The 23531-nt window shown below is 44.0% G+C and overlaps 1 protein-coding gene across 10 annotated transcripts in view; it reads right to left on the reverse strand.

Moving 5' to 3' along the window:
* The window catches only part of camta1a (calmodulin binding transcription activator 1a), a 282833-nt gene that overhangs the window by 102805 nt on the left and 156497 nt on the right, over window positions 1–23531 (reverse strand). For all 10 annotated transcript variants that reach the window (XM_034876192.1, XM_034876194.1, XM_034876189.1 and 7 more), the window contains one exon: window positions 20457–20592. In XM_034876192.1, the coding sequence (XP_034732083.1) occupies window positions 20457–20592 (136 nt within the window). The remainder of the gene's footprint in view (window positions 1–20456; window positions 20593–23531) is intronic.

Raw genomic sequence — 23531 nt, forward strand, 5'->3', positions numbered from 1 at the left:
CAGGACGGGAAGAGAGAAGAAGCCCTTGTCTCCCCTGCATCGTTACAGCTGCATCCCTGCGGCCCATTCCACCTCCATTTAAGCTAAATGTCAACTTTTCAGCTCTTTTTTTCTTCTTTTTGCTTCCTGCCGTTGCCATTTGTTTTAACACAGGGGGAGAAGAGTACGAAAATAAGTCAACAGGAAGAAAACTACAAAGAGTTTGTTGTCAGAGGCTTTCAGGGCTGAATGGATGGCCAAATGTTCTATAGTTTAGGAAGAAGAAAGAATCCAGTGGAGAGTAAACTTGGAGATAAAATGGATTCCCAATCTGTCTGAATCTCTAACCAAGGAGCCAATGATATGAGTAATGAGGGTTGCTATTTGTTATAACAATGTCCTGTACCTGAACAGAAAGAATAATTTCACATCCAACTAGAACTCTAATGCCCTAATACTTCATAAATGTTATTATTATTTAGAGATTAATCATCATTAAGAACCGTAATGATATTCTTTCAGTTTAATTAAATTGGAATGGGTTTTTTTGTACTCTGTCGTACAAGCGAACGTACTGCAAGACGCTCTGGAAAGACGCTCAATCATTTACAACCAGATGGCTGTGGGTTAAGAAATAAGTGGTGTGCAAATTCATGTGGGTTGGATGGAAATGGGGAAGCACCTAGCCTACATTATTGTCATTGTCAGATTTCCCAATCATCGATCCAATCATCAATCGATACGCCACAATATCTCTGTGTCCTTTTAGCCAATGTGGTGGCTTTGTTTGAAGTGAAAACGAGGCTATCACAAACTTTACAACATCCCAAAATCCACCATTAAAAAGTAGATATCTAAGCATCTGTTTAATGTATCCATGCTTTCTCTTTTCTTTATAGTCACCTTTTAAAGGGTGGTCTGCTGTTCTGCCGTGGGAGGGAAAGACTGTGATGGTTTCAGGTGAAAAGCAGGGAACAGATGAGTAAGTGCCTGCATGCCTCATAAAAGATCGCCATAGAACAACCATTTCCTCTCAGCACATGGTAAAAACAAAACAGCTAGAGGAAAGGCAACAAGCTGAGGCGGAGGAGCCAACGCACTGGCCATCTGATAATGTAAAGCCCTCTAAATCAACCTTTTTCACTCTTTCTCTTCTTTCTTGCTCTTTCCCACGCCCTTTTTATTGCTTTCGGTCTTTCTCTCCCCTTCTAGCAGATGAGGCAAGAAAAAAAGAATGCCTAATATTTTGAAATTAGGGCAAATAAAAAATGAAAAACACAGAAAGAAAAAGAAAGTCAGAAAGACAAAATAAAAGAACGAGGGGAGACCAGGGTAAAGTGAAGAGCTAGAGAGAGGGCCCTATTTTTCAGACCAAGCTGAGGCCCTAAGGGGCACGCATTAAACACTGTGTGAGGCAGACCTTACCCTTTACTACTCTATTGGCTTATTCAGAAGGGAGGCAGCCACTGTTAATATTTCATGGGCCAACCAACAGCATAAGGAGGAGTAAGCTCAAGGGAAACTCCAATGTCCCCCTTGCTTCCCCCATTGAATCATGTGATCTACATCTATCAGCAGGTGTGCTACGCTATTCTTCTGTGGATGTCTCTTCCTTCATTTTGCCTGACAATATGAAGCAACTGCATTGAAGAGCAAGGCTGAGTGGTCAATGCACTTATTCAGTGGATTAGTGATGGTAGCCTGTATCCTTGAACTGAGGAGGTGTAGTGCTGCAGAGAGGGCTTATTTATCCCAGCAGTGTAATCTACCTATCCACCACTAAACCTCATAATACAGCTGCCATAATATCCAAGCTGTTAGTGTACCACAGTAGCTACCAAGGAAAAACACTTTCCCATTGTCAGGTTAAACAACAAATAGGCAGACATCGCAGTAAACTTAAGAGATAATTTCATCTTTAAAGCCTTGATGTCACATGCCCGCCTTGGTAATTTTGCCAAGGTAAAGAGTCCTTTATCCACTGCACCAAAATGACACAACAGCCCTTTTCTTTTCTCTCAAGCCAATCATGAGCCTTTATTGGGCAATTGTAAGATGCTGTGTCAGACATCCACAAATGGGTACCATCCTTCATTGGCACCTATCAAGTGTCTGCATGTTGAAAAATTCAAAGCAAAAGCAAAAGCGGGGCAGAGCATCTAAGAGCACAAAAGACACACAACGAAGCCAGTGCTCTGGTCTTTGGCTGTAAGACGCACTTTGCTGACTGCGTCCCCTGAGTGCCAGAGCATGAGGACAGTCCTTTGTGTTGCAGAAGTCTTAGGCCACTGAATTTACTGTTTCAGCGATTCTTTACTAGGGACAGATCCCGAGAGGTGCTGCTTCTCCCTGGACTCCCCCAGTGTGACTGACGTCCACCTTCTGTTCTCATGTAGAGGGGTAAATATGGGCCACAATCTGACCCATTTCAATGACTCACTCCACTACTTGAACACAACTGTCCTTAAAAGCCTGAAGTGATGATAGGAGAGGTCACCTGTAACAACTCGGAAAAATGGGCACACCAGTATGAATGCAAACGGTCCAAGATGAGTTGCAGAAAAGGAGTGACTATCACTAAACTTAAAAAAAAACAAAAAACTCCTGTGTAAGGTGCCAGTCTCCTAATCAATTACTACTCAGCTCCACAGTCTTCATCATATTGTTCATCATACTGTTCTTTGACTGGGAGTGCAAAAAGATTTGCAGAACAAGAATGACATGAAGTGGTACGACTAGTTTACAGACTGGTCTCAGGCAGAATGTGGGGATGGAGAAAGTAACTGTACTGTCCCTCTGAAACCTTTAAAGCCCATCTGGGTGGAAATGTTTCCATAAGCCTACAAATTCATCAAGGAAATGTTTAATGGTATCATAAAACAAGGTGTGATAAATACAGTGCCCCAGGTCAAAGAGATGTTAAGTTCTGATATCCATGGTAAGGCCATGGTCTGGGCCAGACCAGTTTTAGGCAGAGCAATTCCTCTTCAGAAATCACAGACTGCATGGGTGGGGATTAAAGATAGCCCCCTAATACTGTACAGGACAGCACCAACAAACTGTTTAGAGTAACTAGAACAATGTGAGGGAGAAATAACAATGAAGGAACACATAATATTAATGGCATACTTGCAGATATCCAATGTGTGAATGGAAATCTTGTTTTTGATAAAACAAAGAAAAAACACTGCTCATATAGTGTGGTTCAGACAGGGGCTTTAAACTCACTTTTGAGAGTGCAGTTGCAGGGGTCAGATGGAGAGTTAGAAGAAGGGGGGCAGAGGGAGGGAGGGAGAGACATTGAGGAGCAAATGAATGCACAAGCCGTGGAACACCTTGACAGGCAGATATCTTGGTATGCACGAGATCCACCTCAGGGGACGTCTGGCTAATTTCCTGTGAAAACAGCAGGCTACCGAGGCAGGAGGCAGCGGGTGGAGGTTTAACAGGGAGGCGGTAAACTATTTTCAGTGCCTGGAAAAAGTCTCATCAGAGTTTGTTATGCTGGAAATACTGGCATGGGACAGGTGGATGGGGAGAGAGGTAGGGGATGGAGGCACAGGAAGGGCGGTGGTGGCTGAAACAGCTGTGATGGAGACCCCACCCTGTCTGTGGCAGAGCGGTGATGTTACATGATTATTCAGCGTGGATCCTCATCTGCATCTTGTTTGAGGCCCCCTGGCCCCTTCTTACCCTATCTGTCTGCAGCCACAGATAATAGTGACAAAAACTCAAACACACACATTCCACACCACAAACACACACACAGGCCCACGCACGCACACACGCCCAGCCTTACTTTCCATACCAAATGGCACCAGGGAGAGGTACGCATTGAAAGGCAAATGACAAATGCTGTTCCATATTCTCTGTAGGGGAAATATGGCTCCCCATTCTCATGACACATTTGATATACAGCCATTGCAAATTAGCCATGAGGCTCTAAGTGTGGAATGAGTTGATATTCCAGTCATCTGCATGATATAACTGCACACAGAACAACAGCAAAGTCATCTGCGTCGCCTTGATTAGTGAAGTACACAAGCAGGAGAATACAATTGTCAGTCCACACTAGAATTATACTTGTTTCCTAGCAAAGTGCCTGTGTCTAATAGAGGCAGCCTCCAACAAATTTGTACAAATATTCCAACATGAACAGGAAGGTCGCTTCATCAGTGGGATGTGTTGATAAACAATGGTAGTCTCTATTAGCAGACCCTGCTGTCAAGGACGTGCATGTCTGCCCCACCGAACCAAGGGAGGAGAGAGAGCAGAGAGTGAAGGAGAGACAAGAGAAAGAAAAAGAAAGACGGACAGAAGAAAGAAAAGGAAAAAAGAAAGTAAATGAAAGAAAAAGAGAGGTGAAAGAGTGAAAACTGGGGTTGTTTTCAGAAAGGTCAGCCTGATTGTCTCTGCCCAAATATGCTGGCCTTTTCAAAATTAACTTGGCAAAGGCGATATTTTCCACAAAGCCGGCATCATGAATCAAAGAAGCATCTATAGTTCATCCCTGAAAGCAAGGCAACATCCCTCCCTGTGTGCTCCACTCTCTCCACTGACACTACACCCTCCCGCATGGAGCTGACATCTTCAGTAATTATGTAATTAACATCATGGCAGGCCTAATTCCAGAGATAGTACGTTATAATTGCATTCAGCCGTTCATTAGTTAGGCCAAACATTCAATACACTGTGCGCAGGTGCGGCAGGTGGCCAAAGGCTACTTGCTTTTTGGAACGCAATTGTGGTGTCAATGAATTGATTGGTTTCTGCTTGATATCGCTGACAGGACAGGTTTTTGTAATTTACCAATAATTACCCTCACTCTCTGATACAATAAAAAGTCACTGGTCTCTGCTAAGATAAACCAATCAGAGTCTATGTTCCTTCTGCTGCCTGCCTCATGGTCTGCTTGTCTGGTGTGAATAATGTTCAACGGGCTGTGTTAGACTGTATTAGAGAAAAAAAAATGAAACACATGTCACAGAAGAACAGGACATTTTGTCTTCCTCGTGCAGGTGTAATACTGTATTCAATGATAATAAAACAGTAATTACCTGAGTGATAAAAGCATGTTAGGAAGACCAGCAATACATGTGCTGTTCAACATGATGTATTACATTAGTCACTGCAGCAGTATGTCTTTGTGAGCTGTTTTTAATGGATTTTTTTAAACAGTGAGAGCCAGTAATCTCCACAACAGATCATAAATGGGTAGCTTCTGACTGTAGCAAATACAATGTTGGGTTTTAGACTTTTAATGGGTAAGACAGCCAACAGGGGAAAACAATTCTACGAACATTATCCTTTAACTTATGACTGCATCGAAGCAATTCACACTGGGTGCAGCATAATTCAAATGAATTTGGTCCTGGTCTGATATCTTGTAATGAAACACTTTTCTTGTGATTAGTGGAGGGATAGTATCACACCATTATGATGTTACAGTCTGGTTAGGCAGGCAGACAATTTGGTCCCAGCAACACCAGATCTTTCCCGGTCCCTGTGATGATTTCTTCAATTAAGCCTTCCTGGCAGAGGAGGCCAAATGCTTAACTAGGCAGAATTGGAGCTGCCACTAGCTAGAGGTAGCAATGGGCTCCACTTCAACAGCTCATTCATCAGCCCCAGTGCTACTACTGGGCCACCTGTTCTGACACCACACAGGGATGGAGTCATTTGCATTCTGCTCCGACTGTCCTCTTTCCCTCTCCTCACTTTCTCCCCTCCTTCTCTTTCTCTCTTACTCTGCCTATACAACTTGAACGTTCCTCAGTGGCAGCACTGGCAGATAATTGAATATAGGGTTTGATTTAGTTTCAAATCAATTTGGGAAGGGGCTTTTCATTCATTATGCTGCTTGGCTTTGGTGCTATGTCTAAAATCCCTCAAACTTTGGCAGGGGCTAGAACATTGTTGATTCAAAGTAAAATTAAGCAGCCCTGAGTTGGACTGACAGGCAAGTAGAACATGATGGGACAGGGAGGGTCTATTGTCTAGGGAATGGCTGGACTCCTCTCCTCTCCTGTCCTGTCCTGTCCTTTCCTTTCCTTTCCTTTCCTTTCCTTTCCTTTCCTTTCCTTTCCTTTCCTTTCCTTTCCTCTCCTGGGGAGTCTCTCTCCTCTGTGCTCTTTGTCACCACCAGGTGCTGCTGTGAAATAAGGAGAGAGGCGTCGACAGGAGGCAGCCATGCACATAGCTTGACATTTTAGCCAGCTCCCTGCAGACACATATGGCAAGTGTGTAGGGGGATGCGTGTATGCCCTTATGTGTTACAATTTGTTTTCATGAGGATGCATGTATGTGCGTGTGTGTTTGGATGCCTGTGTTTTTGATTAGACGTAGGTGTCAATGTGTGTGCGTGTATTTGGTTGTGTTTATCTAAATGCTCCCATTGCCTACAACTTCTCCTGTCTCTAATTATGTAATCTATTCTTTTTGTTGATGGCATCCACCAAGGCTGACATATTGATCACAGGTTGTTATATATCAATACAATGCATTATACAATATGTTAGACTGCATAATAGAACATTATACCACCCTGTATAAGAAAACAACATGGTGCTTTTGGGAAGAAATATGGAAGTGCTTCAGCAGAGCACATTCACTAAGCACTTTCCTGGGTGTAAGAGGACTCTTTAACACGGACTGGAGGGTTGAATAGCAGCTTTAAATAAAGAAAAAGGATAACATTGTCGAGTGAACAACTGCGAGAGCGCCTTAACTGAGAGGGATGCACAAACAGACACTTGGCATCACAGCCACTGTTGGGGACATCAGTGGCAGAGATCACTGCAGGTTTTCTCCACTTTAAAAGCAATTTCTTCCCCCCCAATCCTCCAACTCCCTTATCTTCTTGTGTGCTGGACTAAATTGTCATCCGACTGACTTGAGGCTGTGTTAGATAGTTAAAGCCCCCGAATATGGTAATCTGTGGGCTGCTCTGACCTTGGGAGAGTGTGTTTGCAGGGTGTCAGACCCCCTAATTCATCAGAGACAGGCCATTAGCTAGCTATCCAGCCACACAAACACACAATGGAACAGGAAGGAAAGTTCTCAGAGAAACAGCAGCAGCCCCGGTTCCTGAGATATCATTAGTTACTGCCTTTCAAAACTGCTGAATTGGGACACTTACCTGACTTGCCCCATTTTTTGCACCACAAGAGCCAAGATGTTGATGAATGGTTGTGAGAAACTGTCACTACCAGAAAATGGAGCGAATAGGGTTAAGGACACATCCCGGCCCAACTCTTCGACAGTATGGACTAATGTAGGAACACAGATGATAGGAAAACTAAACCCTAGCATTTTTCAAATTTACATTACTAAATAAATAGCAGATTAAAATAAAAGCACAGAATCTGCAGTATCTAAGCACCGTTACATTCTGAGTTGCTCTTTGAAGGATTAGTGAATGAAGGACAAGGTATGCAAATTGAGCATTTTCAAACAATTTCAAAAATGGTGAAGGGTTGCCACGTGAGGTCAGTGGTTGTGAACAGCCTCATATATCTAGACGCCAAGTTAGATGGAATAGTAATTACCCCTGTGCATCTCTGTGCACAGACACAGTCTCTATCTTGTGAGCGGCAATGATTGACAGCCTCAATAAGAGTCTTGAGCCGCGCCCCCTGCCCTCCGCCTAGACGCCCCTGCGACGACTGGTCAAACCCATCGTCTGGTGCACCCCAGGCGGGGCATGGGTGACACCACCCTCTGATAATCCTGCCCATCACATCCATCATGCCACCCTGGTCACCCCATGAGAGGGCACAACCGAGGGAATCTAATCAGGCAGTCTAATTGAGGAGCAGGGCTAGCCAATACCCGAATGGGAGGCTGGCTCTGCCTGGGCAGGCTCGGGGGACGTCAATAACACTCAGCGGGTGTCGATTCATCAGACCTCCTTAATGTCATTAGCCCTGAGAGGCTAGCTTCACCCCTCTCTCCTTTTTTGCTCCCCCTTCCATCTATCCATCTCATTCTCTCATGCCTAAAACTTTCTCTCACTTTCTGTTGCTTCTTCTCTTCACTGAGTCTCTAAATCTATCCATCTTGCACTCTCATTACCCTCTCTCTCACTAATCTTTCCACAGGCAATATGTTCACCTTGCATAACAAGTTCAGGACTTGCCTGGAGAATGCGTCTGTGTTTGGGAAATTAGCATGTGTACATTCTCACCGGCACCTTTTCAGTCCTCCCACTCTGCCCCAATATGTTCTTCTTCTTTCGCTCCAACAACATGTGGCGCATATTCCAGCTGTTTATTAAACAATGCCAGAGTTTCCGAGGAGCAGGTGATGCAGTCAATTACTCCACAATTACCTGGGTAATTATGCAAAGGAGGAGAGAGAAGAGCAGTAGCAGAGGGAGGAAGAGGACCTTGGCAGAGGTGGATCGGCTGCGTTGGCAGTGGTTGGGGCCCAGAATGGCAAGAGATTGAGACCTTGAAGTAACAGTGCCAAAGAGAGTGCAGCTATAAAGGACGATATGCCCCCTCACCTGCCAAAAACATACACTCACACACATAAACAACCACAAAACACAACTTCGAACATTCAGCTTCTGCCCCCATCACACTGACATCCGGATGCCTGTGTGTATGTGGTTTTTCTGAGTGCTCATGCCTGCTGTTTTTGTTTTGGACAATAACTATACAGTGTTTCTGTGTTTTTTTATTCCACGGTTTGCCTCTACTCCCATGACAATTAGGTGTGTTATACCTGAGAGGGCACTAAGAAAGGAGGGGAGGACACAGGAGAAGATAGGAGAACATTGTAGGACAGGAGGTAAGAAAACAATGGGTGAAGAGAGAAAAGGTGGTAATAAAAGCAGTCAATGAAACGTGTGGGGAGCAGCACGTAGTCCACAGAGTGTTTTACTTATACTGATTAAATAAGTGGAGCTGCTTGTTTCCTTTTAACTTAACACCCTTTTTAACTTATATAAAAACCCGGCTTCTTTAAAAACATTTTCTTTTCTCTCAAACCACACTGACTACCACTAACAACCAGTGCTGCTCTGCAATCATCCATGTGGACTGTTTTACACACTGACAACGCAGCTCATGTCAAGCGGGCCTGACAAGCATATCTTGGGGTAAATTCAACCACACTGTGGCTATTCTGAAACAAAAAGTGTCAGATGGAAAAAAGAGGACTTGGCGTATTGCCTGCCATGGGAGCTTTATGCACTTGGATTGAAAATATTTTCAGTGCCAGGGTGAATAGTAAATTGCTTAGTGTCAGCTCATCACTTAAGGGGGGATTGTTGGTGACTATAATACTTCCCAGCACATGGCTTTTCCAAATAGTCTCAAGTCAGCCAACCCGATCTAACTCTCCCCAAGCGTCCTAACGTGAAGCTGTGCCTGGAGTCCTGTCTGTGGACACTAAGTTTTTAGTTAGGACTCTCTGAACTCATCCCCTTGGCTCACATTCATCTCCGCGTTGCAGATTAATTTATGAATCCCCCATCAAGAGGGAGGTCAACTGACCAGCCAAAGTAAACATGACCACAATTTACTGAGTCACAATTGAAGAGAAAGTATGGCAGAGAGTACGTGTTTTTACAGCAAATGAGATGCCGAGCATTTTGTGATCTGAAAAAAAGAACAACCCTTTTCCTGATAAAGTCTTTAAAAAAGCAGACACATTTGTCCTTCCATTTGGCCACCTGTCTGTCTGTCTGTATCTATAAGGGGCAGAATTGTGGTCATATGACCATTCTGTGTTAGTGAAGATGGGCATGAGGGAATTACCTCACAGCTCCGTATCTCAAATCTGTGGGATTAAGCTCCATTAAACATGGAGCGCCGCCGAGCTTTATCTCGGGATTTCACTCTGAGACAGAGCAGAGCGCACGAGGAGGAGGGAGGAGGGAGGGAGAAATAGCGATGAAACGTCCTTCACCTTTATCGACCAAATTATATAAAAAAAAGAAAGGTGAGGAAAAATTGCTTGCCTGTTCCACAGTACAATGGTGGAGGAGAGCTTGGCCATTTTATACTTGTGTGCGTAGCATGCTTAAACACTCAGACAGCCACTCCAGCACAGGCCAGTACCTATGTAGCTGGTCCTGGCACACACACATATTCTGTAAAAACCAGACCTTTCCCTGGGCACGCTGGTCACTTAATGAGACACAACCACTGCTGAGCCTCTGCACTCCACTCCAGTAGACAATAACACTTTTTACACATACACACGAGCAACTAAATTTGCTCATGCACAATCAAACAAGCTCTTTAAGACTACTTTAACGAGTAAAGCAGGATTAATTATTCGTTTGGTGCATTACTTTTTAACATATAAAACTGCACACTCAAAATGTGACTACTACATTTTGAAATACACTTTAAAAGTGTCTTATGAAATAAATGTAGGTTAACGCTTTGATGAAGTGAAATCAGAGTATCCTTACATTTCTTAGGAAAGGATGCCCATAGCCTGTACATGACTCAATTTGAATAATCAATAAGTCATACCTGCACATTAGCACATTATCTACATGTATCTATGTTTCAGTATTCAGCAAAGAAATTATCTAGCTCTTCACTTTATACATTAACTGTACAGCCTGAGAAAAAAGGAGCATGCTGGGAGTTGGGGTGGTCCAGTGATGAACACCTTCTGTGTCTCTCTCTCTCTCTCTCTCTCTCTCTCTCTCTCTCTCTCTCTCTCTCTCTCTCTCTCTTCTTCCTCCTCTGGGCAGTTATTGATCTGATCTCCTCCTCTCTCAACTGGAGCCATGATTCATGTTGTTCCGACTGGCCCTCACTCACCACACACAGACACAGCTCAGTCATGCCCTCCCCTATCTATCTGTCCATCTGTCTCTGCCTGCTCTTCCTCTCTCAGCCCTCAGGCAAAACATCTACTTGCTGTCCACATAGGACCACTATGGCCCGGTTTGCTCCTGTGTGTGATTATTATCATCATTTATATTATTGTTATTAGTCACATGTATGCACATCTATTGTAAATCATCTTAGAGGATTGTTTCATTTGAATAAACATTAAAAGTCAACTGGCTTGTTCTGGCTTTCTATCAGCTTCACATGTACTGTATACCGGAAATAAATGACCACAATATTACCAGTATATATATATATATATATATATATATATAACCCGTGATATCAGCATACCAGACTACATTTAGCTGAATGGACTGTATATTTGCACATTTAAATCGTATTTCATTGTTTGCATGAAGGCTCTACATGGCCACCCTTGATACTGATTAGGTAAAAAGGCCTTTCTTGTCCTACTAGAGAATCAAAGGACAGGTTCCATCAATTGTTTGTGTGTGTGCTATTTTTGAAAATATATACCATTTCCCTGTTTATTCAGGATTCATCTCTGAAAGTGTTTCAGTCCATTCAATTGCCAAATGTTCATTTTCTGAAGAAAAGAAAGCTAGAGACAGAGAGGAGAGAGAGACAGAGATGTGTATAGGCCTCGCAGCTGCAGGAGCACATAAAAGCCCGGCTTCAGCCAAGGCCCCTGCTCCAATGTGTAGAAATTAATTGAGTGAAAAAAATCTGCTGTTTAAGGTTGAAGTGGGTTATGGGAGGCAGTGTAACAATTGTTTTCTGTTTGCCAGGGGCTATATATCGTTCATTCTGGCTTTCTCTCTCCTCTCCGCTCAGCACTCGCCTCTCCTTCCCTCCCAAACCCTCCCCCCCCCTTACCATCCATCCACCTTCTAAGCCTCTCTTGCTCCCTCCTCTTCTTTTCGTCTTTTATTTTCCACAGTCCGCCGTCTTTTTGATTAATATTTATCCCTCCCATTTTCATCTATCACATAGGAGTTTCTTTTTGTTATCTTAAAATGTAACTTTATAGCAATAACAGGCTCCATTTATAAAATGAAGGTGTGCTATATTGGCTCATGTGTACATTCAGTGAAGAAATTCACTCACCTATGTGACATACATACATACAATAACATGTTTTATTCCCTGAGATCTTTTAAGTGAAACTGAACAAATGAACATAGATGCAATTATGTGTGAGTATGCGTGAGTGTCAGTGCAGCTGTCTACATGCATGCATCATAATATAGTGACAGTGACATTAACAGGGGACCAGTGTTGACACACAATCCAGAACAAGCTTAGCACCCCCTTGGGCTTAAACAAATGACTCATTCTCTTTCCACATTTCAATGTGCAATAGAAATTCGTTGTTGCCTTTCATTTCAGCACTATCAACAACAAAAAATACATATCAAAACAACAACAGACAAACTACAAAAAACAACAGACACAGCATTAAAAATCAGCAGAAGCTAAAGAAAAAAAGCAGTGACAATGATGCATGTGGTGCAGAGGACATAGAATAAAACATCTATTCAGATTACTTTGAAAAGAACAAGCTTAACACTGATGTAACAGCTAGGAATGGAGCTAGGAATGGAGTTAGAGAGAGTGTGGACTGCAATACAATTTAAAGAAGAGATGGTGGGAAGAAGAGAAATATAAGGCAGGAAGACACCCCATTATAACTAACAAAACATGTGCATTAATAAGGGGACTCTTATCTGCATTCATATTTCCTCAAATGCCCAAAGCAGAAGGGTTAAACCTGTTTCCTGTGTTAAACTCCTCTTTAGCACCTTTTTATGTAAAATATCAAACCTTTCAATAACACTCTGAGGAAAGCACAGTTGCTCACCCTGTATAATTCTATACAAATACTTAACCATTCTCTTTGAACTGTGCCGCTCCACTCATTATACCTCCTTTGAAGAGTGAATGTTGGAGCAATGCTACATTTTGATTTTGCAGTTTTTAAATGTAACACAGCAGCAACATCTAAACCTATGTGTTGCTGGTTAATAATACATAGGCCATGTGCAGAAGCCAGCAGAATAAATAGCCAAGCAAGACGAAAGATAAAGGTTGCCGATGAACGAGACGCTTGAGTATAACAAATTCATCTCACTGCAAACGTCAATATACAAATATTTTTGCAGATGAGGCAGAAAAGCTCCTGTTGATCTGTGGGGCCAGCTGTACTGCCTTTTTGAGTAAAGAGCAGATAATGTCACTGGATGATTCCTCCTCAGTGCCCTTGCACCTCCGTGTATAGTAGTATCCTAAACACCGGTGCTACGCTGCCTATCTGAAGGATATTAAAGGAACCAAGTGTTCCAGAGCCAGCAGGGGAAAGAAGAGATGGTTCTGCCAAGGCTTTAAAGCATACAAAAAAAAACTGCTGCTCTTGACATAGAGGTCTGCCTTTGTTGCAGGAATGGCCTCATATTAACGGAGACCAGTGGGGTAAGCTTCTTTTTAAAAGGGAAGAAGGAGATAGAGGTAACAAAGAGAGAGAGAGAGAAGAAAGTGAACAAGATAAAGACAGATGGGAAGAAAGAGAAAGTCACACTTTCAGTAAAAGGCATATCCTAAAGAGCTATCCGAGGCATTTCAAGCCATTCACATAATGCATTTTACAGGTTTTCAGGAATAGAAAACCACTTTTTGATTCTAGTCAAATCTTCAGCTCACCCTCTCCGAGAACCATCACCTTATCGTGGTGGAGAGGTTTGTGAGTCCCTAGGACTCTGAGGTCTGTGTTGTATGGAGCTTAGTGCTACTGGTAGGGTCTCCTATGGCAAAGTAGTTTCAGGTGAGGGGCCAGACAAAGAATGGTTCATAAACCCCTATGAGTCATTGAGGAAAAGGTGAAGTCACCCTGCCTGGAGAAAGCCCCCAGTGCCAAAGCCCCCGGGATTGGTGAGATCTGTCCAGATATGCTGAAAGGAGGGTCTGTCTTGGATGGCACGCCTCTTCAACATTGCGTGGAAGATGCCTAAGGAGTGGCAGGCCGCTGTGGGAGTATAGGTTGAGGGGTCCCTTCTCAGGGCCATCCAATCTCTGTATGACCAAAGCGAGAGCTGTGTCCGGGTTCTCGGCAATCAGTTGGACTTGTTTCAGGCGAGGGATGGTCTCCGCCAGGGCTGCGCTTTGTCACCAATCCTGTTTGTAATATTTATGGACAGGATATCAAGGCGGAGTTGGGGTGGTGAGGGGTTTAAGTTGGCTGGGCTGGGGATCTCATCGTTGTGCTTTGCAGATGATGTGGTCTTAATGGCATCATCGGCCTGCGACCAAGTGTGAAGTGGCTGGGATGAGGATGAGCACCTCTAAAAAAACGATGGAGTGCCTACTTCAAGTAGATTTAACTGATGTCTACTTGCCTTTCCTTTGAACTTCCACCTTTTAACTCAAGTGAATCAACTGAGTCTAGCAATGGTTTGAGTTCAGACCGGAGAGAGCCTTTCAGCAGATAACAAAGCACACTGTATCGCTTTGTGGTGGTAATTTCTGGCCTGGATGTGAGAAATGGTAGAAGGGAGAAGGCTTGCTGAAAGTTGCTCTTTAACATAAACCCCAGGCCCCGTGTTGCCCAAGAATCTGTGTTTCACTTACAAGACCAAACAAAGGGGGAATTCACTGACTCAGAGCAAACCACAGATTCATGCAAAGCCTGCTCACTGCCTACAGTGCTCTGTTTTCTTCAACCTCTCTACAAACCTATGCCCCTTCAGTGCAAATCTGGAGTTGGTTCTACTCTGCGGCTCCCATGGGGGATACATACATTAAAAGCTGGCAAACTCACTTGATTTGGTGCACCAACAGTGTTAATAAGGATAATAAGTGACATGCAAAGCACTGGGACGCATCCCTGTTTCTGTCTCATATGATTCTGGGGCTTAGTGTCCCCAAAGAAGGGAAACAGCCCTATGGCTTCGAGTCATCTCCACTCTCACATTTTACTGTGCTCCATTATTCTTCTGAATTGGTTTTTACCACAGTTGCAATGAAGAAGGTGTGGGTAGCTGCTGGACAGGTCTCCATTTTTCAATGGAGCCCAGGAGGGAGGTCAGGAGCTGCAGTTGTGAGGGGGAAGAGCCTCAATAAAGCCAGTCTTTAAATGGAAGTCAAATTCCTCAAGCTTAGCTGCAAATTAAAATATTTCTCAGGCCATATTCTTGGGGACATTTCCTCCTAACCCTTCACAAGAAGGAAGGGGACCCAATGGAGATGCCTCATTGTGACATCACAAGAACATGTGGGCACTAGTGGTAAATTAAATTAGGGAAGCTGTCCATAATGCACAGCTTTGCGACAGGCCCTCTTTACAGCAACCTTTCCAAAATTAGCCCCTCATATCCAGCTGCTGGATGAAATGGTGATAGCGGGGTCAGCATGAAAGGCAGACTGAGGACTTAACTGCTGCTGGGTGATTTGGCAATTGTAAGAAGTAAGAGGGGAAAAGTAATTACTGGGGTCTTAAAGGAAAACCATGGGTAAAGTGGATGCTCCCAATGCTGGGAGTAAGGCGTTCATGTGGGAAGGCTTTGGTTCAGTCGCTAATAGCAACATAACAACCCCCATTAAGCCATTATGCTGGAGAGGGGATTACTGATTTAATCTACTGTGCTGGATTTAAAAAAAGATCACACAATAACTAGAATGGATAGCCTATTCATCACCTACCTCCTATGCATGGCATTATTTAAAGCTAAATGCTGCTATTTCCAATAAAGGCCTTAGTAATAATTCCCTTTGTATCCACTCTATTCTCTCATCCCAAGTTTATGTTCACCTTGCATTAGCGTGAATAAATAAAAAGACATGTGGTGACAAAAACATATACCTGTGCCTATGCAACTGCTTATTGACTATTGCTCTACTACTGCACTTGTATGTGAGAACAAGTTAGGTGTTATAACCATGGTAACTGTTCTTTGAAATATCACACACAGATTGGTCTTAACTCCCCACAATCATGTAATTCAAAAAGAAAGAGCTATCTGCGTGAGCTCCAAGGCAAAGAAAAAAAAGTGAATGACAAAGCAGGCTTCCAGGAGAAGAGAGAAGGCAATGGAAACTGTAATCGATTTACTGTCTTTACAGAGAAGGTAGCTGACTGTTGTCTGAAAGAGCCTGTAAGTTTGAATAAAAATTGAAAATACAAACTTTCTTGCTTTAGGCATTGCTTTTATCAGGAATATGATCTTAATTTCACAGTTGACTTGGAGCAGGGGCATGAGGGAGAGCATGCACAGTGTCACCTCCTCTCAGAAACAGGGGTTTGTTTAGTGCCCCCTCACATCTGGCCTAACAATCTGGTGATATCAGCCACTGCATCAGTAAATCAGTGCTACTACCACTGCTATTGAAAACACAAACAGCCACCCAGAGCAACTCTATTTCACGTAGATATGTCACTTATTTGTGGAAAGTGTGGAATGTGATGTTTTCCCCGTCTTGTTTTAACTAGCAGACAAAAGTACAAGTATAGAAAGGGCTGTACTAATAGTAAAAAAGGGGAGTTAAATATTGAAGGTAATGTGATATTGAAAGCCAATGCAGTGTAGCATCCAGCGCGCATCCACTAGCATCCACTCCATTACAACATTAGCAACTAATGTTTTGACATTTGTCTTCATTATTATCAATGAACAGAGGCGATTGAGCCACCAGCATGCTCCATTACCTTCCTCCATTGCACAGTTGCACAGTTGAAATCACACATTAGGGTGGATCCAACATGAAATGACAAGTTACGGGGGCTAAAGACGCACCAGCTAATAATTTAGGTGGTGAAGGGTGAGAGGGCTTGGTGAAGGGATGGTGGGGTGGAGCTGAGGCAGGAATGGGACTTAGGGAATTGGTAGAGAACTGTATTGGCATTAAAATCTAGTAAGCATGGGGGCGCAGAACAGCACAACACACCTTAAGAGGAGAAGCTCATTTCAATCGGTATAATTAGCCTGTGGTAATGAAATAAGTCAGAGGCACTGCCACCTTCACTTAAGAGAAAATCGATCTGCATTTTAGGGAGTTTATTAAAGCTTAGGAATAATGGGTAGAAAGAAGAAGGGTTGGAGGAGATGGGGCGGTTAAGCCTACATTAACAGCTAATCAGATAAGAACAGGTGCTAGGGTTGGGGAAGAGGCTTGACAAGAAGCAAAACAGAGATCAGATTGAGTTTGTTAAAGCAGATGTGTTTGAGGTCTCTGCTATTTCACGACAAGAAGCCAGGGGATGCTAGAGCTATATGCATACAATGAGACCTACAGCCTGAATTAAGATGACATCACTCTGTGGGAGAATAAAGCCAATCAAAACCTGGTGTAACTGACTGATAGACACTGAGCATTCTCATTACAGTGGTTGCAAGGATCCCCATGGAAGTTTGGCTATGGCCAAGAACTGGCGAACAACTTGGTAAGAGCCAGGTGTGGTGAGATAACCACTGATGGACACCTCTCCTCAGGTGCCTAAAATGCATGCTGGTTGCTGGGGGTGCCACTTGCTCATTTATCCAGCCGTCTGGCCAACTCACCTGGAGTGATGGAGGAGACGTCAGGAAGGCAGGCTGCTATTTCACGGCCTGTTAAGCGCTAATGCCGCAACATGCCCTGCGCTCCAATTTTAGGGAACAGGGAGCATTACCGTCCAACTCAAGGTTCTGTCTGTCTGGACAGTGGACTTGGAGGGAGGAGGTGCGGAGGAGAGAAAGGGCAGCAAGGAGGCAGAGAGGTGGTAGCAGAGCAGGACAATGTAAAACCTAGCAAAATAATTAAAAAATGGGGGAAATGAAAGACAGAGAAAGAGAGGTGGAATAGAGAAAGGCACACAAAAGGTAGAGAGAGGCAGGGAGAAAGAAAGAGAGTAGAGCCTTGGTTTACATAGGCTGCTGAGCCAGCACTGCGTGGCAAACAGGACAGCAGCAGCAGCACACGCTGACATCTACTCCTGCCACGCTAGGCTGCCTCTCTCAGGCCCCAGAAGGCCCCTCGCTCCCGGTCTCGCAGCCTTTCTCTCGCCGGAGCCACTGAACATCACTGGCCTGAACCACCCACAACACTTGTCCTCTCTGTGCACTAAACCTGGCCCATGTAATAACCACATTGCCTCTATTAAGCACTGGGTGGCTGGGGAATCAGAGCAGCTACAGCAAAGCATGAGTGATGTAAAGACTCCCCTGTAAAACAAGTGAGGTTATGCTGAAGTTATGTCAACTCTTTGTGTTCCGCCTTGTAAAAGAATGACATGAATTATGTATTTAAATGGATCTTTCTCTTCTCCATCTAAATAGAGTAGTAAGCAGAAATAGACCGCGTTTTATCCTCTCTTATGGTCTCATACTTTAACTGTACAGATGGCAAAGGCCAAGTCATTTGTATGTACTTACAGTAATCATGACTGTGCATGATGGCTCATGGTTCCCATCATAGTCTGTCTGATCCACAACAACAGTGATGGATCACTTCTCTCTGTCAGTCTTAAGGAGTGAATTGTTTTAAAGGACATGACTCAGGTCTTCCAAGTCTACAGGAGGTGGATGTGTACACACACACAACACAGTCTCAACAGCGTTACTCAGCACACATAATGCATGCACTGTATTTTTATGTACAGTATGTGAAATAGTAGTATCCCGTGTGGCTTTGCAGCCCTAAGTCAGCCTAACTGTGCTCCCTCTCTCTCTTTCTCTCCCTACCTTTCTCTATTTCTCTCTCTACCAAGCTCACCTTCACAACTTGCACTGGCACTGTTGCTCACACAGCAATTAGCTTTGGTAAATTAGACTGGTTACAACATACTGGAGCTCACAAAGCAAAATCACAGGATGGACTGTTACACTCAGTGAACAGGGCATATGCACATAAAGTGAATCTGGAGTGCTGCCCTGAATTCAAGAGTCTTTTGTGTTTTATTTCACGTGATTCCTCACCTTTAAGAGCCAATCTCTTCAGCTATGGCTTGCCAGGAAATGTCTTTTTTAAATATTATTTTCATAACACTGGGACTGGTGGTCACAGAGGTCTGGATATTTTTATACATATACAGTAACAGTATGTTTCTTCTTGTCCATTGTGACAGCTACAAGACCACAAAAGAACACGCGCTATCACTGGCCAAATGAAATACCAACAATACAGTCGCTGTGATGTGCCAGTTGAGAGAGTTGCTTTAAAGAAAAACAGCTGCTTTTCTAGAGCATTGACCAGCATTGATGCTGCAAAATAGGACAGTAGCATGCACTACAGCATTCTGTTGGGGATGCAGTGCTTCCATGTGTGCTGAAGTGGGCCGCAGACAGCAGAAGTAACTGACATCTGTTGCTACTTTAATGTTCTGCTTTAGATATATGGTTATTTATATAGTTTATGCATGATTCAGGACTGGTTTGGGGGAACAGCTGGTACTAGCAATTTTTACCAGAGAAGAGCCAACTACTCTTACCACATCATACCCTCCCATTTCAGAAGAGACACTTTAAGGGGACAGAACTAATGAGTCAGTCATCATGCCAGCTAGTTCTGTCAATGGCACAATAACTTCACAATCCCGTTTTGTACAGGCTAACATGTATTCTGTGAGGATTGACAAAGACAGAGCCTACATGCTAAGCATTTCTGTACAAAATCTGTATTCACATGCTAATATATCCCAATCAATGCAGAAGGGCTTACTTAACCTTCTGTAATATCAAAAGTGTCAGTAACTGGAAAAATATGTAGTAGCCCAAAAGGAAGGATGTGTGTATTCCCAACAGGTTATCAGACCACTGCATGACGAGAGTTGGCACTGAGCAGGCAAGACAAGGGAAGACGCCATTTTCTTGGATTGACAAATATCTGAAGGAGTACAAACAGAAAGCAGAGACCCTGTTGGGAGAATGCCTTAGCTTTGTCTTTGTCACAATGTGTGACCCAGACTCACAGCACCTGAGGTGTGTGGTTATGTGTATGGGAATTGTGTAACTGTGTGTGTCTGTGTGTGTATATGTGCACACACACAAATAGGAGACCAATCTCGAACTCTACTCTATCTCAACACTTGGCATCAGTGCTTGTGAAAGACACCAGAAACCCAAACTTTAGCACTACTGAAAGGAAAAGAAGTGAAGGATTCTGGGAATGGGACTTGTCTGGTCTCATATATGGGACTGATTATAAATCAGCCAGGGTGCCAACACTGCATCTCCACCACCTCAGCTTGAGCAAGATTGAGCCTGTGTGAGCCAAGGACAGATACATCTGGGCCTTTTATGGCAGCGGCTGGTATAGGGAGTGACGTGGAGTGAGGTGAGGGAACGCTAGCTCCACAGTACTGCTTTGAGCCAGCAAGATTAATGTAGGCTCTCTGGAGCAAAGGCAACATCCAGAGCCTTAATAAGGTACAAACAATCGGTTCCACTCCACTGGCTTCCCAGGGAAAACTATTGTTGTGCCGCATTGTTTCTTGGTAAGGCTCCTTGGAGACACGGGCCGACTGCAGCATGCGACTGTCTCCATTACAGCCAGGGGAGAGCTCACTGTAGACCTATGTTTGTCTGTGTCATGGTGAAGGCTGGCTCTCGCCTGCTCCATACCAGCCCCCACCCCACCTGTTCCACCCGTTCACTCCCTCTAAATCCAAACTCTTGTAAGCGCACTCACCTCGACTCCCTGCACTTTCAACTTCATGTGATCCTCCCGTGTGGTCTTCCCGTCTTTCCTCTTCTTCCAGCAGTAGCCATCCTTTCTGTACTTCACCTTCTTCCTATTGTACAATATCATCGACCCATTCTGCGGCCTGGATCCGTGGAGAGCGGACAGAGAGAGGGAGAGCAAAAAAGAGAAAGATGAGATGAGAATAATTTTTAGGCAAAGCTACAGCACAGCTCGGGGACTCATTTTGGAGATGTACAAAGAGGCTCGACACGAGTCGGCGCCAGGCAGAAAATGCACCAGTGACTTAGATGACAAGACTTCTTTATGGTGTTTTTCAGCATTGGTATGCACAGTTTGACAATGAACAAAGCACCCTTCAGCATACATTTTTCCCAATAAGAAGTGTGTGAGCTGCAAGCAGCTAAAGTGACACTTCTTCTCACAGAGTAAATTACATGAAGGGCAGTGTGTAAGGCAAGCAGCATGGGGGTGTGGGAGAAAGGGGGGCTTCCTTTTCGTATCTCTCATTCATCCAACTTAAATGAGTTGTGGTGTTGGAAGTCCCTAGAGGGAAGCGAAGATCCTCCCTCACACTCCATTCATAATTCATTCTCCCTCCACCAGACCACAGCCTGTAGGCTCCTAATGATATAACATAACTATTTGATGATAATCTGCGTTTCCACTTCGATTTGTAACAGAGGCATTTGGCACTCACTGTTAAACATTAACAGAAAGTGTAGCATAAAACATTTATGATTTACACAACAATTAGTAAGCAGTTGAACATGTGTATTTGTTTGTATTGTTAAGTGCACATCACATTGCACATCAGTTTCCCACACACACAGACACACAGACACACACACACAGACACGCAGGTTTTCCTCCGTGTTTGGGGTCTCACAGTGAATGAGCCTGCCCAAGCTGCTGAGGAGGCAGCGTGACTGTTGAGGGGGGCTCAACCAACCAGTCAGCTGGCAAGCCTTGTTAGCCTTGCACTCACTGCACACATGCATAGGCACAACACGCACAAACACAAAACTAGAAACACCAAAATCTAGAAATACTCACATCATAGCAAAGAACAAACGCTGGGTTGATTTATGTCTTCCCTAACAATATTCAAAATCAGAACAGATGTTTTGCATTGTTTTGTTGTTTATTTGAAAGTTTTTTTTTCCACAAGGTTTATTTATAATGCTGCATGCATCCTTTTGCAGGGCTGCCTTTGGGGGCCAGGGCGCGTGTTTATCTTGGTATCACTCATCAATCATTTTCCCGGCCGGATCTCAGGGGCCAGTGGAAAGGGAGGAGAAGGGGGAGGTGGGGTCCCTGCAGTCCCCCCTATGTGGCCCCTGACAGCACCTTCTAATGAGAGACGCCACTCACACACTGACGTGCTCACTTCTTGCTGATCTCCCTTCTTCCCTTTCCTCCTCCCTTCCCCTCTCTAAAGTCCTCTCTTCTCGCCGTCAGTCAACTCAAGCAGCGCACCAGGGACTGTCTTTGTCTCCTCCCTCGCTCCGACTCCTCGTCTGCTTTCTCTCTCCCTCTTTCATCTTTCTCAGGATCCCTCACCTCCACTCTCCCACACCTCCCTCTCTCCTGCTGTTTTCTCCTCACTCACTGCCCTCTCTTGTTTAGTACTCAGCATACTTTGCAGAAAACAACTATTAAACAGACACTTTTATTGGTCAGTTTGAAAAGTGGAAGTGCTCAACGACTGTGTGGAATATACACAAAGTATAAATTGTGTCCTAGTTTACAGCATCCGTAATGTCACCCATCGCAGGGGCCCAATCATAAATGGCACTCATGAACTAAGAACTTTGCAAATTCCTGCAATCTCAACATGTACTTCAACAGATTTGCATCCCAAATGCCACTTGAAGGACATGCCTACATCAGCACTTGGTATCAATCAAACGGCAGAATGGCCCTCTCTAACAGTGCAATTCTATTATTTGTTTTGATATAATTCTGGGTTTTGTCCTTCAAAAGATACTAGGAGTGTGTGCTTCTTAAAATGTAACTCCGCTTGAGACAAAAAGATAGGCACAGATGAGATAAGGCAGAAAATCAAATGACACGGGGCTATCTGATCTCCTCCAGAGCACTGGAAATTGGGGTGAGGCTTCGGTGTCAGAGGCTCCACGCCGTATTTATCGGCTCTGTGCAAAAACGTATTCGCTCAGCTATTTTTGAGGGACTGTTAGGTAGATGCTATTTTCAATTCAAGGCACTTTGGACCCAAAAGAGAGAGCCTAGGCACCCACCCTGGAGTAGGTCTGAAGCAGTGGCTAGTCTAATATGCATGCTTTGGCAACATAATGTGTTTCCTATCCCTCCTGCTGTCTCCCTCTCTCTCCCTCCCACTCATCTCCTACCACTGTATACTTAGGCGTTTCAATTAATCTTATCAGAATTATACATATTTATACATGAGGAGAAAAAGCTAACTGCTCTGTTATCAAAGAAGCGTGACAGGAGGCTCTCTGTCTCAGATGCCTAAATGTGGCAGATTAATATGGAAATGCAGGCCTCTGACAAAGTGCACACAGGCTCCACCGCCGCCTCTCTCCTCTTTGGAGTTTGCAGCGATAATAAGCTTTACCCTCAGGGTGGTGTTAGGCCTTGTCCAGTCCTCTAGGAATCATTCATTTACCCAGGTAATGGCATTCGCTCAATCAGATTTGTTCATTTGAAAAAGTCAGAGGAGGGTGGGGGGTTTATGAGGTGGGTGACGTGTTCAGCATGGGTAACAAAGTCAAAGCAGGGGAGCACTAGCCCACAGGCAGGCAAAACAGCACTCAAAGACACAGCTTCACTGTCTAAAAGCCAATAGGCACTAACAGAGAAAGGAGGAAGAAGCTAAAACAGACCGACAGAGAGAGACACATCTACGTGAGTGTGAGAGATTCTCCTGTTCCAACAGGGATCAGTGGGGGAAAATCCACAGCTCTGGAAAATCATCCTAAATCCCTAAAATCTTCTGTGAAAACAGTGATGCAACTTTGAAACAATTTGACTTGAATATATATATATTTATATAAAACACAAATGCTGTGTGCAAATACA

Source organism: Etheostoma cragini, chromosome 7 (assembly GCF_013103735.1).
Source record: "Etheostoma cragini isolate CJK2018 chromosome 7, CSU_Ecrag_1.0, whole genome shotgun sequence".
Taxonomy (NCBI): domain Eukaryota; kingdom Metazoa; phylum Chordata; class Actinopteri; order Perciformes; family Percidae; genus Etheostoma; species Etheostoma cragini.